The sequence below is a fragment of the Rattus norvegicus genome, chromosome 1, assembly GCF_036323735.1.
Source record: "Rattus norvegicus strain BN/NHsdMcwi chromosome 1, GRCr8, whole genome shotgun sequence".
NCBI classification, from domain to species: domain Eukaryota; kingdom Metazoa; phylum Chordata; class Mammalia; order Rodentia; family Muridae; genus Rattus; species Rattus norvegicus.
Window position 1 is genome coordinate 100,117,602 of NC_086019.1, and position 16,303 is coordinate 100,133,904.

Sequence of the window (16,303 nt, forward strand, 5' to 3'; positions counted from 1 at the left end):
TTTCTCCTCCTTCCCTCCTCTTTCTCCTCCCCTTCTTCTCCTCCTTCTCCTCCTCCTCCCCTTCCACCCCCTTTCTCCTCCCCTTCTTTCTCCTCCACTTCATTAAAGAAATGCTAATTTCAGTTAAAAAAAAAAAAGAAAGGCTGGAAGATGGCCTAACTTGTTAAAGTACTTGCATGAGGACCTGTGTTCTATCCCCAGGACTCACATAAAAGTGCTTGGCATATGTCTGTGGTGGCTAGCTAGCTTTACAACCTGAGATCAATGCCCAGGACCCACATGTGGAAGGAGAGACCCATCTCAGCAAATTGTCCTCTGACCTCCACAAATAAACTGTGCCATACGCACAGGCATGCGCACACACACACACACACACACACACACACACACACACACACATGCTGAGATGTCATTTAACATCCAGGGTACTCGGAGGTGGCAATTCAGAAGGCATGGTATGTCCCTGGGAACTGATTCTGTTGCAGAGACAGCTCTGAGGCAACTGACTGGGCTGACTTGGGGGCTCATCCAGGGCGCATGTGTACAGTGTACAGAAGTTGGCCAGATGAAATACTTTTGGGTATAAGTGGAAGTGACAATTTCTCCTTCACTCCAATTTGTCAAAAGTAGTGAATTTTCAGGAAAACCTGGAGGGAAGTGAAAGCCATTTTGCATGGAAGTTTTCTCTTGCTTCTAGAAGCCCCTAATTGTGTTTCCCTTGGCTTGACTCTGAGCACATGCTCAACAATTTTATCAGTGCTGTGTGTGTGTGTGTGTACACAAGTATGTGCACACGTACTCAAACACGTGCCTGCATGCACACACGTGTGTGTACATGCATGAATACTGAGACATTGACAGTTGAAGACAGAAGTATCCCAGGGATGGCGGTGAAGAGAGGGGATAGGAATACTGTTCGACTAGAGGATCTGCATCCTAAACTCAGGAGCCCAGTGATGGAGTGAGGACTAGTTTTTGTTATCCGTCTACAGATGGGTGTACATATAGGATGCAGCCTCCTGTAAGTCAGCCTTTAGCAGCAAGGTTTGAAGCGTTGATGATTACTACGACTCAGGGGACCCTTGGAAAGATGCTGTGAAGAAGTGAGCCAGGCACAAAAGGTCACATATTGGATGAATTCGGTTTGTATAAAAATACCCACCAGAAGGAAAAAGAGCAAAGTAGGGTGCTAAGGACCTGGAGAAGGGCCACAATGAGGCTTAGAATGAGTGGCAGGTGTCCTGAACTACACCCAAAGGGTAGAAATGTCACCCGGGGAACTGGGGAAGGTTCAGTCAACAGCAGCCATTTTGGATGCAGTTTCAGTTTCAGCCGCTTCCCCAAGTCATTCTAGCTCGAACGTGGTGCTTTCTAGTCACACCAGCCTCTTCTGGGCTTCCCAGGGTCTTTCTGTTTTGCATACAAGGAAATGGTCAGCTAAATGGTCTTCCTTCACCTCCAGTGACCTCTCCCTTTGTCCAGGATCGTTTATTGGTATTTGTGAGGCCAGTGGAGGTGCTAGGTTGGGATAGCGTGTATTCACACACAATCGATGCTGTCGTGGAATTTATATTTTAATGTGGGAGAAAAATAGATCATCTAATAGTCATTTTCGGTAAAAGGTAGAAAATGAGCAAATACCTAGGACTGAGAGTTTGTGGCCTACGGGAGGTCATTTGAGAAATAATTCATCCTCAGGTATGTCTTGTCTCTGAACCACAACTCTGTAATAAGGGGGTTGTCGTGATGACCAGACTCACAAGAGATGAGCCTTATGCTTAGAAAGATGACCTGTCCACAGCTGCACAGATAGGTGGCCTTCAGAGCCAACAGGCAGGCAGTACAATGTCACGCTGCATTCTCAGCCAGTGTCTAAGTTGCTCAGAGACCGAGAGTTTCGGAAGGAAAGACTCACATTAGAGTCTTCTCCGACTGATTCAGTTGCTTAAATGGAATTCCTAGGAATAGTTTGGAAAATTTTAGGCTGCAGGCCATTGACGTTTTCCCTTAGATTTGTTTTTACTGAGTAATCTCGCTGTATATGCCTGTCTGCCTGCCTGCCTATCGACAGTCTCAGTGTGTGACCACAGCTGCCTGGAACTTGGCTGCCCTTAAACTTACAGGTATCCTCCTGCCTTTGCCTCCTGTGCAGTATGGAAGGCGCCTTGGTGTGGAGAGAGGTAGGTGAGCCTTTTGACCTCAAGCTAGCTATGAAGCTTTAAAAGTCTCTGGCTCTCGGTGAAGTGTTTGACATGGTGGTTCACTTTAGGATATGGCTTTGAAAAGATCGAAGATGCTGAAATTACGAACACTGTGAATGTGACAGGTTCTTAAATAAAAGTGGAGTGTGTTGGGCGATATACAACCTGGATTTTTGTGGGGTTTGTTTTTGTTTGTTTGGTTGGTTTTTGAGACGGGGTTTCTCTGTGTATCCTTGGCTGTCCTGGAACTCTGCTCTGTCGATTGGTTTGGTCTCAATTTAAACATATAAACCCTGACCCTCCAGGACTGGGCTTAAAGGCACGCGCCACTATCATCTGGTACAACCTGGATTTAATGATTAAAAACAGGTATAGCAATTCAAGCAGTGATGGTAAACTTTGTCTCCAAACTTTTGGTACCAGGCAAATTCTCTGCTAATCCCTTCATTTAACAAATGGTTACTTCGCGATTGCCACAGAAGAGCTTTGGGCGGAGCACAGGATATAGTGATGAAAATGGACAGTGCATGCATTTTCTAATTCACTCTTTATATAATACTGTGTACAGACAAGGAAACGAACTTTTCTCTTTCCCCTTTCCCTCTCTGCCTCTCTGGGGTTGAACCTAGACCCTTCCCTATGCCACTAATCTTTGTACATCCCTTAGCCTGCAAACAGAAACTCAGTTTCAGCACACTACCTAAGTAGTAAATATGTTGGGCTTTACGACTGGATCACGGGACAAAGACTCACGTCTTAACTACAGTTCAACTCAGCCATAGATATTATTTAGATGAAGGGGTGTAGCTGTGTCCTAATGAAACTATAGATATTAAAGTTTAAGTTTCATGTTTGAGAACACCTTCTCAAGACGTTAAGAAATTCAGAGTACATTCTCAGTTTACAGGCCACTTAAATACCGGTACACCATGCACCTGAGATCTCAGCATCTGGGAGGCTGAAGCGGGAAGAAGATTGTTCTAAGTCTGAGGCCCAACTTCAAGATGATGGAATCAGATCCTGTCCAGGAAAGGTGAGATAGACATACACAAAGGCATGCGTACAGGCAGCAGGCTGACTTTGGCTGGCAGACCATAATTCACTGTATGTGATTGGTCCGCCCAAACTTGAAATACCTTACGAACCACTCTCCTATCACCCTGTCAGGATGATGTCAGAAGATGGAAAAATCTCAGACGCGTCCTTACCAGAGAGACAGCTGAAAGAAATTATATTCTACACGCGCAGGTGAAATCTCTGGTAAATAATCACTGAAAGTGGTCAGGGCTGGTTGGCGGCAGCGAGAACTTACAAATGAGAGTTAGCTGTTCCCACCATTTCCAGCTTCCTCCCTGCTCAAAGGGTGTGCATCGGCTTTGCCTTTGGTAGACTGAGACTCGGGAGTGTCTAAGGTATGGGCTGTGACTTCCTTAATTGCTCCGTTTGGTTATAATATGCTCTTCCATTGTAAACCAAAAAAAAAAAAAAAATCAGTTGTTTGGCTTCATTTGTAGAGTAGAATTCAAAGTCCTCAGAGGTCATTTAATTGGGCCCTTCTGTACTCACAGTGAGCATAGAGAGAGGCTGATACTGTGGCTGCTCTTTTACTGAGATTAGATGCTATCTGCCGGTCACTTCTTTGCTTTCTAGGCAAGACTTGTAGGAAGAAATATCTGAAAGTTAAGGAAAACCATAGGCTGAGTGTGGTGGGCCACACAGCTTTAGAACCAACACTAGGGAGGCGGAGGCAGATAGATCTCTGAGTTTTGAGGCCAGCCTGAACTACATTGTGAGTTTCAGGGCAGCCAGTGTACACAGAGAAGTCCTGTCTTAAAAACAACAACAACAACAAAATAAAAAAAGGAAAAACTACAGGCAAAGTCTGATTAGCCTGGAGGTTTATTTCAGCCAAGTGGAGAGGGGGCTTCTCACCTGCAGATGTGCTCTGTCCTTCAAGAATGCCTATGTCTATTCGGATTTGAAAAGTTCTAGTGGTGGGGGTGTTGGCTCGGTAGGGAAAGTACTTATTGCATAAGCACATGCACCTGAATTTAATCCCTAGCACCTACAGAAAAGCTGGGTACGGTGGTAACATGTGCTTGTCATCCCAGTGCTGGGAAAATAGAGACAGGCAGACCCCAAGGGTTTATGCCAGGCAGTCTAGCCAAATCGATAACCTCCAAGTTCATTGAGAAACCCTGTCTTAAAAAGAGGAGGAAGAAGAGAAAGGTCGTAGATTGAAGACACCCATGTCTGACCTCTGGTCTGTACACACATGGGAGCATCTTCCCATTTGCACACACACAGAAAAGAACTCTGGGATATGAGGAATGGCAGATGATAAATGGTATGTGTGGTGTATGGACATGTTCATGTGGGCGTGTGCACATGTGCAGGCATGCAGGTGCACGAGCACGTATGTACACTTGTGTAGAGACAAAGGTGGTTGTTGGGTATCTTTCTCCTCGTTCTCTGATTTTTTAAAAATTACATTTGTTTTTGTGTATGTATGTGTGTGGTGTGTGTGTATACACACACCATGGCATAAATACGGAGGTTAGAAGACCACTTGTGGGAGTCAGTTCTCTCCGATATGATGATCTCAGGAATGGAATTAAGGCTGTCAGGCTTGGAGGCGATCAACTTTAACCACTGAGCCTGGTCACTGGCTCCTCCCCCACTTTAGTTTTTGAGTCTGTCACTGAACCTGGAGTTGATTGATTTGGCTGGGCAGGGTAGCCATTAAACGCTACAGATCTGGCTGCCATTTCTTCCTCAGTACTGGAGTTAGTTGTGTGCCTGTCTTTTATAAAGTGCTGGGGATCTGAATTCAGGTCCTCACCTTTGTGTAGCAGATACTTTTTTTCAACCATCTCCTAACCTCAGATCATAGGTCTTTTACTTTTCTAAATCAAATTTATATAGTTACAATTGACCAAGTTTACCGAATTTTAGAAGCCTGTCGTGAGCTGTGATATCCATGCCATCTTTGTTCTCTGAGGTCTGACCCTTTGAGAGCTGTGGCACCATGAGCACAGCTGTGGTCTCATACTTTGACCTTACAAAATGGGTACTTGTGCACAGAAGTAACATAGATGGCTGACTCCTTTTTAACGGGGTGGAAGATTGAGAGAAAAGAAAGATGAAAGAATGTTGAACCGTATGGTCTGGCTGGCTGATGGAAGGGAACAGAACTGAGAACCCTTGCAGCAGAGCACTCGGATGGTTACACCAAGATAATGATGCTAAGCTGTGGCTTTGGAAATTCTCTGGTTGCTTTTCTCTCCCTGAGCAGACATTGCCTCTTAGTTTAGGACATGGCACATTGAATAGACAATGAGTACGGGTGGTCTAGACAGTCTCTCCAGCCAGTTTACACTCGCTCATTCAATAAGAACACACTTGCTCAACTCAGAATTTTTTTTTTTTTTCCGGAGCTGGGGACCGAACCCAGGGCCTTGCGCTTCCTAGGTAAGCGCTCTACCACTGAGCTAAATCCCCAGCCCCTCAACTCAGAATTCTACTCTGAGTGGCAGAGGTTTTAAGTGTTTAAAATTGGGGGTAGGGTGGGGATTTGACTCCTTCTTAAAGTCCCAAGTTCCAAAGCTTGCATAGTAAAATCAATGAAAAGTATAAAATAAATTGCATTTAACTATACTTTCTTTCTTTTTCTTTTTTTTTTTTTTCCGGAGCTGGGGACCAAACCCAGGGCCTTGTGCTTGCTAGGCAAGCGCTCTACCACTGAGCTAAATCCCCAGCCCCTTAACTATACTTTCTTAAGTGGCTTTGGAGATAAGTTTTCTTCATATAGTTCGGGTTGGCTTTGAATTAATGATCCTTCTGCCTTGGCCTCCCAAAGTCCAGGATTACATACAGGTAGGTGTGACCATTGCCCCTGGGTCACCCTCTTAGTTTTAAGTCTTATAAATTAGAAAAGATTGACAATACCTTCTTGTTCAGGATTTCTTGTGAATATTAGGTGTGTTACGTCTTTCTTTTTCCTTTTTGGTGGTGCAGAGCGTGAACTGAGAATGGTTAGTTCTCATTGCTGTGTCTTTGCGCTGGCCACAGTATTAAAAGCTGCATTAAGGCTTCAGTGTTCCCTCAGTGCTATCAGCAGCACATTTGGGCCCTTTGGGGCAATGGCAGGTGGCATTCATAGCGATTGGGATACCAGTCTTCTCCTTTAAGGAAAACCCTACTAAAACCCGTTACTCACCACTTACAGGAATAAATGAAAGGAAGCCACTTGCTTATAAACCACCTTCCTTGAATGCTGGCTGTGAAATCATGGTTTGTCTATCTCTTTTTTTTTTTTTTTTAAGACAGTGCTTTGAAGCAAGAAGTTTTATATATAGTCTCTGAGGTCTGGATAGTTGATCTGGCTTGCTAAACCCAGACCCTTCTGCCTGACTGCCTTAAGATTCTGACAAACATAGTGTTAATTTTAGTTCCAATGTTTCTTTAGTTGCTGGCTTGCAGACCTTTCTTACGGTTGTCCCTGGTCTTAGCTGGATGCTGTTCTATTTGTTCAGTTATGATTAAATGGTGTAAGGAGAGTTGAACATTATTTTCCATTTTTTTTTTAAATGAAGAAGTGTATGAAAGAACAAAACAGTGGCTCCAAACACTCACTTGTGTTCTGGTCTCTCCTCAGAAAGGGTACATGGAGAACAAGAAAGCGGCTGTGGAGTTAGAGGACATACCTTCTCCCCTTCAGGCTGGCTCTAAGTTTTTCCCAGCAGTCCCGATTCCTGATATTCATTCTCTTCAGGAACCTAAAGAACAGTTCTCAGCTGTTCCCAGGGTAAGCTGCTGTGCTCGTTGCCCCAATGAACCCTCCACTTCCCCCAGGCCTTTTGGTGGTGGCAGTGGCAGTAGTGGAGGTTCTGGGAACTTGATTCACACGGGCTCGCTCTCAGACTCACCAAGCATCGGGTCAGTCACATGTCAAGTAGGTGGTCAGGTTTTGCTTTCCAGTCCGTGTCTTCATTGCAGAATGCCTCCACTAAGAACAACTTGGTGGGCCTTGCGAGTGACTTCCCCAGCATGTGTAACCTACCTTCCTGCAAACACCTGTCGTGTTGTGGGCAGCTCCATTTCCAGTCATGTCACGGTAGCGTACACAAGCTGCATCAGTTCCAGACTCTCCAGGGCTGTACCTGTGCTGCCTATTTCCCCTGCTCTGACTTCCCAAGTGGGGCTCCTGGGCATTTGGAAGAGTGCCTTTCCCCATCTATCCAGAGCTTACACCTCACCTTGTGCACCAACTCTCTCCACCTACATGTGGCACCTCCGGTTTGTTTAAAAGGCTCACTTTACTGTGAAGACTGTCTAAACAAGGTCTGTATCTTTTATCCTTTATCTTGGGGGAGATGAGGTTTGGTTCTGTTAAATGGCTTTCCCTCGCCATATCTTTATTGAGCACTGGGTTGAAGATTCTTCATGATGTGGAACGCACTCCATCAGCATAGCTGCTTCTGGGGCAGAAAGATGCAAAAAAGGCAAAATGGGAGGCCTCCCAAAAAAGCGCAGTGTAGTTACCATGTTTAGCCTGTGCTTTTAGAGCCTCTGGTCATAAGAAAGTCATGTCCTACAGGATACCTTAGCTTGCAGTCTGTGATCTGTTTCGCCCTTCTCTAGGATGCGGTCAGTTGAGTTCTTATAACTTAAATTTAGCTTATACACGGGGCCCGTCTCAGCAGGAAAGTAACTACACATGTCTTTTTGTAATGTGAGGAACTTGAAACTTGGCTCCCATCACACTAGTGTTCAAAGCAAAGCTTTCCTGCCATGTATTGGAGGTGCATGTTGGCTCTCCTTCACATCAGAGGCATGCCCCAGGTTGGAAAGGACTGAGCATTTGAACCAGGCTCCCGCTCATTTCAAGTTGCTTCTTGAGATGAAACTGGATTGGTAGCTGATTACGCTGATCAAGGCTGTCTGAAAATACACTTTATCAGAGGTCAGCAGGTAGGAAGGTGAAAGGTTTAGAACGATGGTTCAGTTGTATATGAGTTCTGTATTGGTGTGTCTAAAACATCTTCCTATATATTTTTTTTAATTAAAACAGCCAGCAAGAAATAGCATAACTGATGCTGCTAAAATCTGGCCAAATATACCACCTCCAAGTACTCAGCCTGCCCCTCGAGCTATTCCTCTGTGTAATCGCTGTGGAACAAAAGGGATGGAAAAGGAGACCCCATTGTTGTTGGCAACCAGTCTAGGCCAAGCTCCTTCAAAATTTGGTAAATAATGGTGTAGCATTAAAAGGTGCATTTGAGTCTCCCTCCTTCCCAAGATTTGTTTTTATTTCATGTGTATGGTGTTTTGCACGCATGTGTGTAAACTTACTGAACGTGCCTGCTGCTTGTGGGGGCCAAAGGGGGGCGCTGGATCCCCTGGAAGTGGACTTAGAGAAGATCATCAGCCACCATGCCTATGCTAGGGACTGAACAAATGTTGTCTGCAAGGGCATCAAGTGTTCTTGAGCACTTACCCATCTTCATAGCCTCCATTCGGGCTGTTCTCAATATTTGACACAAATGTTGTATTTAATTGCCTCTAAAAACTTCCTTGTGATTCTAAGGGTGCATTTGTGTGTGTGTGTGTGTGTGTGTGTGTGTGTGTGTGTGTGTGTGTGTGTTTAAGGATTTATTTATTTTATTTATATGAGTACAAACTGTTGCTGTCTTCAGATACACCAGAAGAGGGCATGTGGTTGCTGGGAATTGAACTCAGGACCTTTGGAAGAGCAGGCAGTGCTCATAACCTCTGAGCCATCTCTCCAGCCCCGCATTTGTGTTTTAAAGTATATGTGAGACTTCCTTTTTCTCATTTGGCAACAACCTTTTTGATTATAGGTCTTCGTTGGGTTGAGGCTGTTTGAGACCAGAATTTGTATAGTGAAATGGGGAGTCTATTAGATTCAGTGCTGACAGAGACTTGGGCTCGCTTAAGTTGTATGTTTGGTTTTGATTTTGAGACAGGGTAGAGTCTCTCTGTGTAGCCCTGGCTGTCCTGGAACCCTCTACATAGACCAGGCTGGCCTCAAATTCACAGAGGTCCACCTGCCTCTGCCTCCCGAGTGCTGGGATTAAAGGCATGCACCACCACTGCCTGGCTGTAGTGCCGTTATCAATAGTATTTGAGACCTGAGTGTTCTCAGTCAAAATCATTTCCCTATAAAGCAGCTACTGTGACATTTTCTTGAAGAGAACGTCTCCGAAAGGTTAAGCCAGATGTACACAATGTACCAGAGTAGTTTCAAGTGAGAAGCAGTGCTAGTTTCTCTTTGATGGTCTTTTTAATGTCTTCCCTACCCAAGAGGAAGCCAGGCCTATACTGAGGTGGAAGCAGGTCCAGGGACCTTAGCATCCACTCATTTCCTGGTCATCATTGGAGAAGCACTGTGGGCAGCTGGAGATAAGGTCATGACACCACTCTGTAGGTTTGCTGCTACTGAAAATAGGAGTGACCTCCGCATGTCATTGGAATGTCACTGTTGCTCCTTAGGTTAGCCAGTGAAGTTGGTATCCTTAGACCTAAACACAGGCAGTAATTTGATGTCTCTGCTCTTTAGAATGACGGGCAGTTACCTGTGCTAATTCAGCTTACTGTTTCTTTTGCACTTTGTGTGACTCGAAAGTACTAACCTTTCTTAAGGGTCACCAGAAGTTGCAGTCGCTGGACAGGTGCTGGAGACCCTCCCCCCCATTGGTGTTTTCTGGGATATTGAAAACTGCTCAGTGCCCTCTGGCTGGTCAGCAACAACTGTTGTACAGAGAATCCGTGAGAAGTTTTTTAGAGGACACAGAGAAGCAGAGTTTATCTGTGTGTGCGACATCAGTAAAGAAAACAAGGAAGTTATTCAAGAGCTGAATAATTGTCAGGTAAGGTTTCTTTATTGTTGTTTCTTTGTTTGTTTTAAGCTTTGTAATCTGCTGAGGTCCAGAGCAGTTCTCTGCCCTGACTTCTAGAGGACTGGAGTTAGTTCCCAGAACCCACATGGTGGCTAACAGCTGTGTGTAACTTCAGTCCCAGGCATCCGACACCCTCTTCTGACTTCTGTACATGTCAGACACACATGTGATACACAGACATACATGCAGGCAAAACACCCACACACATAGAAAATTTAAAATAATGAAATTTTAAAAAATGTTAATTTGCTGTGTTAGCAGAATAAGTATGTTTGATTATTTGGGGAATTGTGCTTAAAATTCCAATTCCTATTTGGTTTTAGTGATGGTATTTTTTTTTAATGCTGTTTTCAGATGAGAGAAAGCCACACACAGTTTTTCCTAGAATGCTGAAATTTAAACATTTGATCTTTCAGTAACGCTGCTTTGTATCTTGACACTAAGCACCGTAGCGGCTGCATGTGCTGTCTGCTTTGGCTTCATCCCGGCTCTGTGAGCTAGGCATGCAGAGTGGATGTAGTATTTGTAGATGCAATAGATGATCTAAGAAGTAAACCACTTCTTTGTGATTATATTGCCTATAAATGAAAGACTTAGAATATTTTAGAGACAAAAGTCTTAGCAGATAACCCTGTCTGACCTTAGAAGTTGGTATGTAGATGACACTAGCCTTCAGTTCACAGACATCTGCCTACTTCTGTTTCCTAAATGTTAAGATTAAAGGCATGCACCATCATGCAAGCATTAAGAACTAAAATTTAAATCAAGATAGGCTGGGGCTGGAGAGATGGCTCAGTGGTTAAGAGTACTGGCTGCTCTTCCAGAGGTCCTGAGTTCAAATCCCAGCAACCACATGGTGGCTCATTATCATCTATAATGGGATCTGGTGCCCTCTTCTGATCTGTAGGCATACACGCAGGTAGGATACTGTATACATAATAAATCTTTAAAAAAAATCAAGGCAGGCTGACCTCAAAAGTCTGGTGAAAAGTTATAATAGAATCCAAATGTTTTGACTCTTGAATAAACAATGCCATCAACATTTCATTTTAGCATAGAATTATATCTTTATATGCAACACACAGATCTATGCTATATATCCTACGTTATACATACTTACACAAACTGTCAAATCTAAGTGAAAATTATAGGTGGTTGAGGTGCTTTGCCTTGGGTACAGCTCTGTTTAAGTCTTAACAAGAGTCAGTGGTTTTGGCTTCCTCAGGGATGTTATTCTCCCTCCCATCTGTCATGCAGCCCCAGATCTGGAGGCTCCAGATGGTGGATGACAGACTGGTGATAAAATGGAACTCTCGGTGTACCTTAACCTTACCACTTGCAGACTGTGGACAAAATATATCATAGAAAGCTTGGTGACTTGGAAGGTGACTACCTGCTTTTCCTAAGGGGATAAAAGTTTAAGTGATTAGAAATGAAAGTTAGGACAATAATTTCTCCACTTTTTTTAATATGGAGAACCAGTTCTGAAGTTGAGATCCAGTTGTAAGTTTCCCATTGCCAACACTAATCATGGAAAAGCTTCTTTCTTTGTGTGTTATCTACTGGGGGTAGGTGTTAATGGCATTTCTATAAACCCAGAACTCTGGAGGCTAAGGCAGGAGGATCAAGAATGTAAGGCTAGTCTGGACTGCACAGTGAGATCTTTGCTTTTAAAAAAATGTGGACCAAATGTGTGTCAGTTTCCAACCCTGGCTCTTGTTCAATGGCCCTTTTGATAAATGATCACAGGTCACTGTTGCTCACATAAACGCTACTGCCAAGAATGCTGCTGTTGACAAACTCCGCCAGAGCCTGCGAAGGTTTGCAAATACGCACACTGCTCCGGCTACTGTGGTTCTTGTGTCAAGTAAGTGTTGAAGCATTTATTGGTTCTAGCCACACTGACTGCATGGGAATTACCAGAAAGGACCACAGAGATGCGAACACAGGGTGTTCGATGATGATTGCTTGCAGCTGTTTTGAGAAACAGCTGAATCTGCAGCCTGCTGGGGCTTTACCACTATAATCTCAGTATGTAGGAGGCTAAGGCAGGAGGATCGAGCATGCAGGGCCGGCCTGCGCTACATAGAGAACACTTAACTGAAAAACTTAAGAGAGAAAACAAAGAATCTAAGTTTTTAGTTGTTCTCCATGAGTTATCGCAGGGCCAGTTTATTCAAGAAAATGGTTTGACTGACCCTGGGCTCCAACTGCATAGGTAGCAATGAATAGCCTAGTAGGGGCACTGGTGGAAGGGGAAGCCCTTGGTCCTGTCAAGGCTGGACCCCCAATGAATGGGATTGTTGGAAGGAGGGCGGTAATGGGGGGAGGATGGAGAGGGGAACACCCATAGATAAGGGGAGGGGTAGGGGCTAGGGGGATGTTGACTTGGAAACCAGGAAAGGGAATAACATTTGAAATGTAAATAAGAAATACCCAATTTAATAAAGATGGGGGAAAAAAAGAATACATACAAGCTAAATCACTGTGGAGATCAAAAATAAAAATAAATGGTGCTCCCCACTGAAAAAAAGAAAGAAAATTGTTTTATTTTGTGTATATGGAAGTGAGTGCTTCCCCTCCCCCAGTATTATAACTTAAAAAGTGCAAGATGAATAATTTTCAGATTTGCATCTCCCCAACATGTTAATACCTGCTCCCTGTTAATATTAGAAGGTAGCCAAGTCTTCGCTGTGTGATATGATTGCCCTGTCATGTTTAACCCTTCATGAGAAAATGTGCTCCTGTTCAAAAATGGGAGAGTGACTGACCCTGAGCCAGGCCTGCCTGTCTTGGACACGGCGTTAGCCATTCAGGGCTGTCTCTGTTGAAGGTTTCTAATACTGTTTGTTTCTTCTTTCAGCTGATGTCAAGTTTGCATTAGAACTCAGTGATCTCAGGCACCGGCATGGTTTCCACATCATTTTGGTCCATAAAGACCAGGCCTCTGAAGCCTTGTTACATCATGCTAACCAGCTGATCAGATTTGAAGAGTTCACTTCCGATCTATCCCCCAGGTTATCGCTGAAGATTCCTGTGAGTGGGTTTCTGTTGCTTTTGCTGTTTCCTAGTGATAGGTTTTGGAGGCTGAGAGAGACTGCCCTTGCTTGGTAAGGGGTCACCAAGCCCAGGGGTGTTGGTTTTTGTGAGAGGTTGATTAGAGTTTGAAATAAGCTTAACAACCACAAACTCTTGTCTTGAACAGGTACAGATGAGTTTTCTTGTAATGCCTTTCAGACTTGCCTAGAGAGCCAACTTTACTTCAGAGATAGGCACTTGTCATTGTCCCCAAGCCTTGAGGCACTTAGCGTCAAGTGCATGAGACAGTGGAAGAAGCATCATTTGCTCCAGGCATTAAGAGTAAAGAACATGGCAAGAGCTCACACACTTGTGTGGCAGCCTTCAGACAACAGAGCAATGTGCATCTCGGCAATTTTTTTCTCTCAGCTGCCAGAAACTGCCTTTTTTTCCCCTGTGTGTTTCTTGTCATGCATGGGTGCCATTGGGCATTCCCAGGCTCAACATTTCTGCTAGAATCGATTTGGGACAAGGATGATTGCCTCAGTGCTGAGCCATGTGTATACTGTTGGGGAAATGCATGTATAACATCGGAAAGAAGTCCTAACACTGATGAAGAAGACTTCCATGTAGGAGCACCAGGAGAATGACTGCCCCAGACATTAAATGCGGTTTTAATATATAATTTAATAAGATAACTATGGTTGCAGATGTGTTTTATAAAAGATCATGTCCAACCCAGTACTTGGGACATGTAATTGTAATCTTGTAATCTCAACAGTTACAAGTTAGAAGCAGTGTCTCACAAGTTCCAGGCCAACCTGGGCTGCATAGCGAGACCTTAATCTCAAAAACAAGAAGAAAGGATGGCATCCAGTGTCATCACAGGAGGAGGTAGAAGTTAGTGTTCCCTGCTAGTACCTGATGCCAGCAAGCCCAGGGTCTATCCTAATCAAAACCACGTGAGGGATGATTCACATTGGAGGTTGCAGACTCTAGTCTAAGGGACAGCAGTGCAGCCTACTGCGGCCTTTTGAGCCTCTTTCTTATCTCATCATTTTCGTTTCGGGGACCTGTGACCAGAGCTGCATTACCTGCCTTCTAATCTGCCCTGTGCTCTCTAACTGCACATGGCCATTAACTCAGTTGTATTTTGGCAGAGAGCTTGACCACGTGGGAGGTCTTATGATTTAAAAAGACCAGCTATCCAGAATATTCAGTCACGTGGGATGCTTTCTCATTCACCAGAGTGGCGCAGCGTTTCTTTCCTGGGTTTCAGCCCAGCCCTTTAATAAGCTGTGGTAGCTTTGCCTGGGCTTTGAGTTGCAGGTGTCACAGGAAGGGTGAGGTTTTATGGATGACTGGTTGACATAACCCACGTGAAAAGGAAGTTCCCAATACAAAAGTAATGTTCATATAAAAACAAAAACAACATTTAGAGCACAGAACCTCACAGGCCTACCTTGAGGGGACCATTGTTTATAAGTTAGTGCTGTTCTCCAAATGTTAAAAAAGTTTAAGTCACATGTCTTTTTTTTTCCAACTTAATATCATAACGGGTGCATTTCTGTGTCCACATAAAATATTGGTATGAATCTCCCATTAGAATGCTGGTTGACAAGCTGGGTGGTGGTGGTGCATGCCTTTAATCCCGGGACTCAGCAAGCAGAGGCAGGCAGATCTGTTGAGCTTGGGGCTAGCCTGGTCTACAGAGCTACTTTCAGGACAGCCAGGGCAACCACAGAGAAACCCTGTCTGTCTTGAAAACCAAAGTAAACAAAAATGAACACAGACTGATAAGCATGCGTGTCTGGCCATTGGTTTGTTTAAGCAGTCTACCTGTTACCGGACATGTTTCTACAGAGGAGCTCATCCAGGGAGTCTTTGGAGCCTCCATTCTCAGCTGTGGTAGCTCTGGGTTAGAAGTCACTGGCAGGGGCTGGGGATTTAGCTCAGTGGTAGAGCGCTTACCTAGGAAGCGCAAGGCCCTGGGTTCGGTCCCCAGCTCCGAAAAAAAGAACCAAAAAAAAAAAAAAAAAAAAAAAGAAGAAGTCACTGGCAAAGTCTTTCTTGCCATCCAAGAAAGTAGTATTGATTCCTAGTCTTATCATTGAGGAGTGCAAATATCCCTTGAGATATGTGACAGGTTAAAAAGTACTATCTGCATATGTAGTTGACCTTACTAAATCTTATTTTTTTAAAAGCAAATCTCCTTTTCTTTTGCTGCTGTTGCCCTTGAATATTTTTCTGTGGCTCCCAGTTTTAGTCTCTGCACAGTTGTCTTCATTTTCCGAGCATCCGAGCTGTTTTTTTTTTTTGTTCTTTTTTTTCGGAGCTGGGGACCGAACCCAGGGCCTTGTGCTTCCTAGGTAAGTGCTCTACCACTGAGCTAAATCCCCAGCCCCTGTTTTGTTTCTTGATGCATGCATTCCAGGTTATCTGGAAGCGTTCTAATCACAGAAGTTCCAGGCTATTGACCAACAAGGACATTCCATTGGTTTTTAACATTCACTGGTTGTACCTTCAGTTTTCAATGGTTTCCATGTGATGTCGGCCAGCCAGTGGTGACCCCTCGTCACCCCAGGCAGCTAGTCACCCAGCTCTAGGTTGACATTTTTCTGGACATTGTATAGAAACGGAATGTCTCACTATAGCTGTGCCTAGCTGATTATTGGGAATGACATTATACTAAATAGGTTTCCCCTCTCCCGTCAAAGTTGTGTTCTTTCCCCTTGTGTATTAGCTGCAGTGGGAACGGCACTTGTTCTGGTTTTGAACTTGAATGTATACTTTAGGTCAAACGTGATCTAACACTTTTCTTCCAATGCTCAAAGTGCCACACTCTACTCTATGTTTACAACCTGCCAGCAAATAAAGATGGCAGGAGCAGCAGCAGCAGGCTCAGGTGCCTCTCAGTAACTGTGGTGGCAAGGAGCTAAGTACCACAGGCTGCCGCGCCATTCTCCGCTTCATAAACCAAGATGGCGCCGAGCGGGCCCAGAAGTGAATGGAAAAAAAAGATGTCTTTGCGTGCTCCACTATGTTCATCGCAGCCTTATTTATAATAGCCAGAAACTGGAAAGAACCCAGATGCCCTTCAACAGAGGAATGGATACAGAAAATGTGGTACATCTACACAATGGAATATTACTCAGCTATCAA

At 44.2% G+C, this 16,303-nt stretch overlaps 1 protein-coding gene across 2 annotated transcripts in view; it reads left to right on the forward strand.

The window, feature by feature from the left end:
- Positions 1 to 16,303, forward strand: part of LOC134485113 (meiosis regulator and mRNA stability factor 1-like) — a 58,822-nt gene that overhangs the window by 12,376 nt on the left and 30,143 nt on the right. The window contains exons 5-12 of one of the 2 annotated variants that reach the window (XM_063280925.1): positions 3,102 to 3,234; positions 3,369 to 3,461; positions 6,859 to 7,008; positions 7,200 to 7,544; positions 8,275 to 8,449; positions 9,867 to 10,093; positions 11,873 to 11,990; positions 12,987 to 13,159. In XM_063280925.1, the coding sequence (XP_063136995.1) occupies positions 6,868 to 7,008; positions 7,200 to 7,544; positions 8,275 to 8,449; positions 9,867 to 10,093; positions 11,873 to 11,990; positions 12,987 to 13,159 (1,179 nt within the window). In that variant the 5' untranslated portion in view covers positions 3,102 to 3,234; positions 3,369 to 3,461; positions 6,859 to 6,867. The remainder of the gene's footprint in view (positions 1 to 3,101; positions 3,235 to 3,368; positions 3,462 to 6,858; positions 7,009 to 7,199; positions 7,545 to 8,274; positions 8,450 to 9,866; positions 10,094 to 11,872; positions 11,991 to 12,986; positions 13,160 to 16,303) is intronic. The other variant, XM_063280926.1, reaches the window with a different exon arrangement.